This window comes from Aspergillus thermomutatus (assembly GCF_002237265.1).
Source record: "Aspergillus thermomutatus strain HMR AF 39 chromosome Unknown NODE_455, whole genome shotgun sequence".
In the NCBI taxonomy this organism is placed as follows: Eukaryota; Fungi; Ascomycota; class Eurotiomycetes; order Eurotiales; family Aspergillaceae; genus Aspergillus; species Aspergillus thermomutatus.
Window position 1 is genome coordinate 1 of NW_020798505.1, and position 10,794 is coordinate 10,794.

Here is a 10,794-nt window from a genome sequence, read left to right on the forward strand (position 1 = left end):
CTGCTAGAGTATACAGACCAAGGCGAGACCACGCGCACGATCGTCGGCAGCTGCAGAGGGGTATCAGAGACAGGAGCTGTAAAGGTGTATGGTGGTTCTTACGGCGTTCGTCTTTTTGCAGTATAACAACGCGGCAACTTGTCCTTGTGGCCGAAAAAGTTGGTCCTGCGAGGGTCAGTCAATCTCGGGAAAAAAAAGGGAAAACAAGCAAAGAACGCCGGGAACACCGAGGTTCTATCTAAAAGAAAAGAAAAGAATAACAGAAACAGAGAGCAGTTGTAGAATGGTAAGCACAGTGTGGAGTGTGGAGGTGAAGTGATTCAAGTGGAGGTTAGAATGGGAAGTTCGAGATGATGAAAGGAGAGAGCTCGATCATGTAACCGGAGTTGGAGTCCGAGATGCAGTCCATCCTGATGGCATCCTGTAACCAGCAATGCCAAGTGCTAACCTGTTTTGAGCTTCATTTGACAATTTACCGGATGTGATCTTAGTCACCCACCGTGGATCCAGATTGGCCAGGCCGAATGAGTATACCTTTCTGTCAATATCTGGTGGCCTTTCTTCGAACTTCATGACGTTTCGGATAAAGGCGGGAACTGGTTGCTCAGTATTTTGGCCACTAGCTGAAGGGACATGGCCCCTGATGAGCACATAGAAAAAGATGTAGAACATCCAGTTGCCCAACTTTGAGGGTTGGAAGTCTGACCTCTGACTTCTCAAAGCCTGCTCGCTGACTGCCTGGGTGGTCTTCGTAGGGTCAGGTCAAGACTTTCAGGGAGTAGAAACCAAAAGACAGCATCAAAGAACTTCGTGCCGGTGACCAATGCCTTCGGAATAGTCATTGGGACACAAAGAGTGGCAGACTTCCCGGGGGGGAAGGGAATGGAAAATGCTACTCTTCTACCAGTCAGCACTGCCTGGGACGGAATGAACGGAGCCGCGCAGCCTTACTAGTATTCGCTGTGATTTGACTGGTTCTACAGCCTTGGGTGTATCATTGACGATGGTAATACCTTTTGCTCTGCGACATTCTGAAAGGAAGTCCTGGGTTGTGCAGTCGACTTGGAGGATTCTTTCTGAGGATCCCTGGTTTGAACCTCAGGCTCAGGCGGTGCAGTCCATTCGGCGGAAGTATATAGGGCCTGCTCTTGAAACTAGCCGGCGCACCAGTGTATATTGTCGGTACTCATCGTATTCATCACGAGGATCACTCTCTGAATGTACTTGCAGGAGAGCAGAAGACGTGTTTCACAGGCTTAAAGGAGTTGCGCTGAGCCACAGGCTTATAGCAGCCTCACTGCGACGGACGACTCGGACCATCTGGATTCAATCACGAAACTGGGCAGGCGCTGGTTGTCTGGTTTGATCCTGGTATTAGGCTCCTTTCAAGACCTAGGCTTGGTTGGTGGTTGTAAATGGAAAAAGGTAATGGCTGTAGTAGTCAAAAATCCGACATCCACAAGTCGGGCTTTGCGTCCCATATTCAAACGACTCCAGCCGATCCGTTTGCGGTAGTCAGTCAAACGCCATAAGGGATTCCCGGCTCGACTTTGTTGAGGGTCATATTGATGCCCTGATGAGATTTATGCTGGAGTGGTATCTGTCCAAGCTTGGACGTGAGGCCCATATCCCAAGCATCAACCAGGCCATGGTCATCAGCTTCATTCAAGCTCTTGATCGCTCGTTCCAAGTAGGCGGTTATCTGAACAATCGAGTCAAGAAACAGCCAAAAGTTGTTTCGGCGTAGACATATTGTCTGCCTCAAAGTCATTGTAATCAGCTATAGATGCATCTGTAGTCGTCCATGTACTTGCACGATTGAAAAAGAATGCAGACAACTCAGAATCTTCTATATGGAAGAGAGGTGGTAGAATGTCAGGAAGATGAGAAATCATAGGGGAGAAGCATCTTTATATACCACCAGCCTGCCAGTTCCTTGACATTCTGTGAAGCTGCAATCAAAGAACTAGTGAATGGCAAGATGCCTCTTGCTTCACTAACAGGTATTTCTGTGACTGGTTCTGAGCTGCCGCGAGAACTGTGTGAATATAAAAAAGAGCCAGCTCCTTTCTTTGACAGGACATTGACAGTGAGGACTGCTGATAAAGGATGTCAGTAATCATGATTGCTTATACGGTAAGTAGATCAGCAGCATTCTAATGTGTCACTTCATAGACATGCAAATCATGATTTCATTAAGCTGCATTGAGAATATAACCTCTGACCTCTTTGCAGATAGTACTAAACCAATCTTCTACAACCTTATGTTTGATATCAAAGAAGTAGAGGCCATCCTCATTATTGCTTATGTCTATACGAAAGTCAGATGATGTTCCTTTTCTCGATTGCAGCAATCCTACCTTTTTCTCTCCCTGCATTATCAATCTTTGTCAAGCCCAATTTCAAATATCGCGTCAATAAGATAGCCAGCTGACGAATAAGTCGAGAGAAAGAAAGAAATCTACAAATGGATACCAAGTTAGTATCAAGATTCCAATGGATAAGAGATAAAGCCGACGATAGCCTGATAAGCGATACCCAAACGGGAAAATCTCCAAGAAATGGAACTGGCCGTTGACCACACAATGTAACGCTAGAAAGTGGGGAGAGAGAGAGGGGAACCAACAACATGGCAGTTTATTTTTATTGTTCTGATTCTCATCCCAAGTCCTGACTGTCGCAGTGGTCTGCTCGAAATTCCAGTCTTAGCAGCCAAAGATGGGTGCAACCGACGTGCCACAGGCCCAAGCGGTCACAGTGAGTCTCCAGGAGCTTGTCAACGGTGGGTTGATCAATCAATGAGCGTCTTGCAAAGAAAGCTGCAGTTTCAGCATGACGAATACTGAAGCTGATACTCATTCTTCATGGACTTTAGGCACGATCTCTTTCGAAACCCTGACGGAAGCCTTTGGCCCATCCTCGCTGGGAATCATCGTCGTCAAAGACCTGGACCCGGCATTTGCTCGCCTCCGCGCCCAAGTCCTCTCCAACGCTTCCTACCTCGCTGCGCTTCCAAACGATGAACTAGGTTCGTCCGACTTGCGCCCTCGTACCTATATGCTCAAACTGATAGGCAGTAGAATCCCTCACCAGCCCCGCAGCCAAATACCTCGTCGGCTGGTCCTGCGGCAAAGAAACCCTCCGGTCCGGCCACTTCGACACCCTCAAGGGCTCCTACTACGTGAACTGCGCCTTCTACCAGAACCCCGACCTCCAAGGTGCTCCCGCAGACAACTTCCCCGATCTCTCCGAATACACAGCCCCCAACATCTGGCCGCCAGCAGACCGTCTCCCGACCTTCCGCCGCAGCCTCGAGGAGCTCTGCACGCTCATAATCGACACGGCCGCGCTCGTCGCGCGCGCCTGCGACCGCTACGCCCTCGCCAATATCGACGGCTACAAGGCGGGGTACCTCGAGCACGTGGTGAAGACCAGCCTGACGACCAAGGCCAGGCTGCTGCATTACTTTCCGACCGACCCTACCGCTACCGCCGACGCAGAAGACGATGATGACTGGTGCGCGACGCACCTCGACCACGGCTGTCTCACCGGTCTGACGTCCGCCATGTTCATCGATGAGGCGGCCAGTCCCCCTTCGTTGACGGATGCCTCGGCGCCGCTGGCGGAACTGCCCCAGTCGCCAGACCCCAAGGCGGGCCTGTACATCCAGTCCCGCACGGGTCAGGTCGTCAAGGTGAATATCCCCAAGGACTGTCTCGCTTTCCAGACCGGGGAGGCGCTGCAGCTCATCACGCGGGGAAAGTTCCGGGCTGTGCCGCATTTCGTGAAGGGGGCGAGGCCGTCGGGAGGAGCGAGGATCGCTCGCAATACGTTGGCGGTGTTTACACAGCCGAATCTTGAGGAGGAGGTGGAGCCTGGGAAGAGCTTTGCGGAGTTTGCGAGGGAGGTGGTGAGTAGGACTTATTAGTGTATATACAAGCGTTTTGGTTGCCGGTCACAAGATTGACTGGTGCAAAGGTACATAAGGTAGCAGGTGTTATATACCGTATTCATGACGAGTCAAGGCCGACAGGCCGTTATTTGTTACAGTCTCAAGCTATCAACGAAAGAGCAAAACCTATGGGTATCAGTGGCATCAGAGATCATGCTTTGGCCGCTTCGCCGTATGCTCATCGTTCCCAGGCGCGTAGTCTCCACCTTCCGTCTCCTCAGTCCCTCCTCGTAGGTCCTCCAAACGCAGAGTGAAATCCTCTTCCTCCTCCGACCCTCCCTCCCCTTCGTCTTCAGTGTTCAGTCGAGTCTGGATATTGCTCTCGTCCGCCGAGCTGACATTGTTGCTCATATCCGTAATGGCCGCCCCCAGACCAGCACTAACCAGCTTGCTTGTCTTGCGCACCTCTGCAAACGCCGATCGCGATTTGTGGCTCGGCCGTCCGAGCTCGCCGGGAATCTTGGCCTCTCTGAAATCAGCGGCAGTGGCCTTGCCCTCAATGACCTTGAGATTGGCCCGCCACATCTTCACATCGCGGATTTCACTGTAATGGCCGACGTCTTCGCCGTTCAGCGTCTCAATCGCCAGGGTCTGCGTTCTGAAGTCGCCCCAGAACCAGTCTTTGCCCTCCGGGATGCGCTCGTCCGCTTGCCGAGAGTACTTTCGTCCGCTCAGCACGCCGCGCAGATCCCGTCCCAGTGAGAGACTACCGAACAGCAGCCGCATGGCGTCGGGTTCGTAGCACCGGCCGATGACCATCCCCTGGGAGATATCCACCATCTTGCCGCTGTTGAGACTGTACCAGTCACCGTACCCGCTCATGCCGATGTACTGGAAGACGCTGAGGACTTCTTCGGGAGATAGGGGCTTCGGCGGGTGCATGGTATTGTCTATCGCCGCTCGCTGGCGGTTATTCGTGTAGATCTTGCCTCCAATGCGAACCTGATATCTCTCTGCGAGCTGGTCTGACTTGATGTCGTCAATGCATTGGACTAGGTCGAGCCGGATCTCGTCGATCACCATGACGTCCGTCACAACTGCCTTTTGGCCGCCATCGAGCGAATAGCCCACCGGTTTCAGGCGAACGGCGTCTCCTACAATGAGAAGTTCCGCGCCAATGAATATGCCCATACAGTAGATGGACGCATTCGGCCACCTTCCTCTGAAGTGAAATTTCTCAAGCAGGCTGAAAGACGACATAACGGTCATGGCGTACTCGATTGAAGGGTGCAATTCGTCCCGGGGGATATTCTGCAAAAAGAGCTCGAACGCATTGAATGGCTTGATGCATTTCAAGTGAACGTACTTGTACTGCAGTGAGTAGCTCTTGTCCGGACTGTTGGGATCGGGGAATGTTTCGACACGGAATCCAGAATAATTCACTTCCCACCCCTTATTAGCCGTCTCGACTAGATCCTGCAGCACCGTGTCTTCCTCTGGGACTTGGCCGACGATGCCCGCTCGCCACTCAGGAGCGCTCATGAAACGATCAACGGCCGGGTCGTATATCTCAATGCGTGCGTGTTGTGGGTTCCAGGCCAACTCGCCCTCAAAGTTAGGAACCCAGAGGACAATTTCGCCAGCGCGAGGAACATAGGAAGGTTGCATTATTAGTTTTTGCAGATACTCCCCAAGGCCAGGTCTTTCAGACTTCCAGTCCATACTTAAAGGTTCTGAGATGGACTCGTCTAAGTCGCCCCAATCCTTGAGTTTCATTATGGCCATCTTGAAGACGTCTGGCGTCCCTTCCCGGTCAACAATAGGGTTCAACGGCGGTCTTCCAGGCGGCCGCCCGGGTCGACCGAGCGGCCTTCCAGGAGGTCGGCCAGGTGGTCTCCCTGGCGGTCTACCAGGTTTACCGGAACCAGGAGACTTGAATGACCCGGTTGGTCTCCCTGGACCTCTTACGGGCATGCCATCTAGAAGACAGTGTCAGTTCTGACAGCACTTGCGAGCAACACAGCGAGGAAACAACCTTTGATGCGCTGATTCCTCCTTGCCAATTTCTCGCAAAGACCGCAGGGGCACGGTTCTTTCCCGCCCTTCATCAGGTATAGAAAGTGAGGAAAGAACTGGATTGTAGAGGAGAAGTACTGCCCAAGCGGGTGTCCCCAGAGGAACCGATCACGCTGTGCCGTCGGTCAGTATCTAGCTCTGAAATAAAACGTCTTCAAGAGCAGAACTTACGATATCTGGATTTGTCCCACGCGGTCTGTCAAAGACGGCATAGCCTTCTGGCAAACTGTCTATGACATAGTTTGCTCCTTGGTTCTTGGTTAGTGAAACTCTTTAGACTCTATTAGATATGAAGTACAAAAGAGCAAACAAATAAGACACCTCGCGAATGGGTATGAGTGTTGACAGAATTCCTACAATGAAACCAATTGACTGCTAGCGGCCCGTCCATATCTGACCAAGAAATTGAACGAAATGTTGACACAAACTGTAGTTCATGAAGTTGAATGTAGGAAAGCAAGCATTGAATCCTCTGAATACTCCAACAAGTACTCCTGTAACACCAGAAGCGGACAACGTAGAACTTTGAGCGCAATATAGAAGAAATACCAAAAATAACCCCTTAACGGAAATAATGCAAGTCAAGAATTCAAAATCAGTACATACCCTCTTCATAAGCCCCCGTCTCCTTCAGCCACATGATGGCCACCTTCTCGCGATACCATGTATCGTCCGGCATCCCGAATCGGGGCTCTGTGGGCCAAGTAGACGTGTCGCCATCACTGAATGACCGGTCAATGGGAATAACGATTGCATCTCCGTCCTCTTCTGAGGCTTGCGGGTGCTGATAAGCTGACATGACTGTGCCGATGGTTTTATAGACTAAGAAAGTAATTTAGATGGTCAAGAGGTTGAGTTGCGGGAAGCAGGAGCTAAGAGGATGATCTTGACATGTTGGGAGTGAAAGAAATGAGGTTCTTCTGCACTTCACTTTCTAGGCAGATTTGATGAAAAAGTGAAAGGTGCTATGACATTTACTTGGGTTTTTTTTTCTGGTGTCTGGAAACTCGTGCAATTGTTGTTGGATTAGAAAAGGAGACTCGATAGTGAAGAGAGTGTCAGTCATGTGACCAAACGGTATTTATGAGGTATGGAAAAGACTTCCATGGGTGCCCGAGATTCAATGAAAGAAACTGAGTACCCATACTCCAATTCCAAAAAAGAAAAGAAAAGAAAAGTTGTCATAAGACTGCATTCATAGGTAGCACACGCCTATATCGTCGGATTTTGACGGGTCTAGATCCATACGTAGATACAATATTGAGCTCCTCATAATCTGTAACCTGAATACACCACTCGCGTGGTATCCCTTGCAAGAATCACCTATTCTTGTTGATTGTCGATGCTCGCCTCTTCCGTTCCTTCCTTCGATACTTCGGCCTCAGCTTCTTTGTTCCTCAGTTCGTACGGTGGTGGAGCAAGCTCTCCCTCCTCGACCCAGACCTTACGCAGCTCCTTTTCAATCTCTTCACGGCGTTGCTTCCACTCGTCAACCTTGTCCAATCGCTTGCGAAGCTCTTGGATCTCCTTCTCAACACCCAGCTTCTCCTTCTCCGTGCCGATTTTCTCAAACTCCCACTGTTCCCCTTCCGCGCCTAGACCCAGTGTGAGGCTAAAGGTGTGATACTTCTTTAAGGACGCGCGTGTCGAAATCGTGATCAGCGTGATACCTCTTTCCTTGGCCTGTTCATACAGAACGCCCTCGACGTCGGAGGAAACGGCCGAGGTTCCTTCATCGAGGAACGCATAGCGAGGCTCATGGTAGAACAATCTCGCCATGGCCATGCGTTGCTTCTCGCCACCGCTGAGGACGTCCTTCCACTCTTTGCGAGCATTCCACCCACCTTCACGCGCAGGCAGGTATCCCAGACGAGCATCTTCCAAGATCTTCTGAAGTTCAGCATCTGTTCTACCCGCCTCGCGCATGTCAATCTCGGTATGAGGATAAATGACTTGATCGCGCAAAGTCCCCACGCTGAGATAGGGCCGCTGAGGGAGGAACATGACGCCGTCAAGCCCAAATCCTCGGGGCCGACTGACTAGGCCACGGTAGACAGGCCACAGACCCGCAACAATCCGAGAAATCGCCGATTTACCTACTCCGTTCGGTCCTGAAATAAGAAGGTGCTCACCGGAGTGCACGATAAAGGACAGCGATTCAATCAACTCATCTCCGCCCCGAGGATAAAGAGCTGGTGCGACAATTGGCACTTGCTCCAGCCGCACTCCGTCGAATCCGTTGTGGATGGTTCCCTGTACATCTGCCAGCGAGTACAGTTCCGCATGAGAGCCACGTGGAGGGTAGTAGATATTTGCATGAACTCGGTGAAGTGTTGAGATCAGGGTATAAACCCGCGACGTGTAGCCGGCCAACTCCGAAATGTCCTTGATGCTGTACATCATGCGGCCACCAGCATCAGCCAATGAAAGCATCAAACGCTTGTTTGTGATAAACTCCTTCATGCGGCCCCGTTCGCGACCAGTCTCTTTGGAGGTATCTGCCAGCTCCAAAGCACCGCCTGCACCTCCCCACGCGGGAAGGAAGACCGGCAAAGACGTGATTAGATACCCGAAAGCCGACCAGGCGTATTTCAGGATGACGTCCTCAAGCATGTTGTAGCGGATCTTGAGGCTATAGATACCTTCCATCCACCGCTGCAGATCTTTGAAGCTCCGAAGAAGAAATACTCGCTCGATATCTGCGCCACCGTAGAACGAGATCTCCTCGGCATTGGCAAGCAACCTGGAATGCAGACCTCTAAAGTCTCCTTCCTTTTTGCCCTCGACAGCCTTGAGCTTTCCAAAAGGCGGAGACAGCTTGCGAAGTACCACCGCCGTGCTGAAATAACCGGCAAGGATGCCACTGAGAGCCAGAGGTCCTAGGGAGCAGTATAGCTGGTAGTTGAAGACGAACAAATCCACTAGTGGCTTTCCCATCGAAGAGTAAAGTGCTGCAGCTGCCGAGCAGAAGAGTGTGAGGTCCTGTGTGATAAACTGGTCTGCTCCTTGATCGATACCACCATCTAAGTTCAACAGCTTGTAAAAGTTGTTGTCCGTGGCGTAGAGATCGTGTATATACCTCGTGAGCCGTGTCCTAAAGGCTATAGAGACTTTCGACTGAAGGAACTTGATCATGGCGTTGGTATAAGAGGCGAGAGTACCGATACCGCACCACTTCACGAGACCCCACATGAAGGCTCGCCCCTTACCCGCAACGAGGTCTCGGACAATTGCACCGTCCAGCCTTGCGATCAGCAGCGATAAGTATGTTCTTAATAACAGGAATACACCGTGGCCCATCAGTAGCCCCGTCTCTTTGCTACTCCACCGAGGAACCATGATACTCCACAGACTGAGGAACTGGTGTAGAAATGCCAGATTGAGTCCTGGCTTTGTTGTTGGTGGAGGGATCATGGAGCCGGATTCCTCGCCATTTCCCCGAGCTGATGCTGGTGGGTTCAGAAACAGCCTCCTGTGTGCATCGAATGTCGTGGGCTTCGTCGGATAGATCCTGACCTTGGAGGTCATCGAGTCCTTGTACGGTACATAAATTGTACGAGATCCATCCTTGCCCCTGATCCCGGAATTTCGACGCAGCAACCTCCTACCCTGCGCACGCTCCTTCACCTTTCGCTGATACCAGTTATACCCTCCATATCCACTTCCTATGATCGAGAACAGAAGAGCTAGTGTTGCGATTAATTTGGAAGTCTTCGATGACCGCTTGACTCGAGTCCGGAAGAGATTGGCGTAATGAGCGTACAGCGCAACGAGAGGGTCTTCTCGAGCTCGGAGCGTTGACTGAGCGGCCATTGTGCTTGAAATAGTGCACCACCCCCTCCTGTTTGTATCGGTGACCGTTCTTCGTTTGATCAGGTTTCCTTTGCGATAGCCAACACGCCTATGTCAAGGCGTCGCAGGCCATGAGGGGAGGGCGCCTACAGTTTAGACGCGCTCCGTGATGTAGTAAGAAAGACGGATTTCATGAATGTCAGAGTCAGTGAACCAGGATCTCTTCAAAGAATCTTTTCAGTTGAATATGCGATACAATATAGTTAGCAGTAGAGAGGTGGTCTTGATGGTTGATGCTGTTGTCAGCAGGTTTGGTGCTATGTAATATGGTCGCTTGTTGGGCGTTCCTCTGCATGTGAAGACCTCGGGCCAAAGAATGCGGAGTGGCGGAGAACTGTTCAACAGACAACAGCTGGCCTCACGTGCGGAGTCCCCGGATATCTTTCTCTTGTTGACATCATTCGGCATTTAGGTTTCTGTATAGTTTGATAGAAGCTATTCTCAGGAACAGTCGATTATCATGATCGGAGACAAAAGCAGCCTATCTTTCTAGCAAGTTCATCCGAATTTATGCCTGTCGGGAGACCCAAGGCCATTAATAGACCGACCTGGCCATCTGTATAGAGCCAGTTCTGTGAATCGGTCGATCCTCGAAGCTGGGTTCACCAAACAAGCATCCCAAAATATATGAGCGAAACCATCTTCTGCAGTGCCCTATGCCTCTCCTCATACTCCATCCCACTGTCATCTGCTACTGTTAGATCTTGGCGGGGACCACGCAGCGGAAGGTCCACTGAACGAGTTCATTTCAGACTCTCTCGTAAGCTGAGTGTTGCACGGAGAAGGAAGCTGCTTCTGATTCTTCAGTGATGATAGCCTAAAGGCCATCTTGGATTAAGCTGTAGAAAAGCAAATGAAAACATGGATGGATGGCGAGCGAGGTGCAGTGCGCCCATGGTCCCAACCACTATTATTGAAAAGGCTAGGATTATTGAGCAGGGAAACAAAGAATCAGATTTGAGGATTCTGAAAAT

The 10,794-nt window shown here is 50.9% G+C and overlaps 3 protein-coding genes across 3 annotated transcripts; 1 reads left to right on the forward strand and 2 right to left on the reverse strand.

The window, feature by feature from the left end:
• Positions 1 to 2,718: 2,718 nt before the first annotated feature.
• Positions 2,719 to 3,928, forward strand: CDV56_100596 (uncharacterized protein; the record flags this gene model as incomplete). Its single annotated transcript, XM_026754215.1, has 3 exons — positions 2,719 to 2,782; positions 2,876 to 3,028; positions 3,081 to 3,928. The coding sequence occupies 3 exons, from the start codon at positions 2,719 to 2,721 to the stop codon at positions 3,926 to 3,928; spliced, it is 1,065 nt and encodes a 354-aa protein (XP_026609629.1).
• A 168-nt stretch (positions 3,929 to 4,096) lies between these two features.
• On the reverse strand, positions 4,097 to 6,767 carry CDV56_100821 (uncharacterized protein; the record flags this gene model as incomplete). Its single annotated transcript, XM_026754440.1, has 4 exons — positions 4,097 to 5,871; positions 5,928 to 6,081; positions 6,140 to 6,216; positions 6,575 to 6,767. The coding sequence occupies 4 exons, from the start codon at positions 6,765 to 6,767 to the stop codon at positions 4,097 to 4,099; spliced, it is 2,199 nt and encodes a 732-aa protein (XP_026609630.1).
• A 524-nt stretch (positions 6,768 to 7,291) lies between these two features.
• Positions 7,292 to 9,781, reverse strand: pxa1 (putative peroxisomal ABC transporter (PXA1); the record flags this gene model as incomplete). Its single annotated transcript, XM_026754940.1, has 1 exon — positions 7,292 to 9,781. One exon carries the CDS (start codon positions 9,779 to 9,781, stop codon positions 7,292 to 7,294), a length of 2,490 nt encoding a protein of 829 aa, XP_026609631.1.
• Positions 9,782 to 10,794: the final 1,013 nt, after the last annotated feature.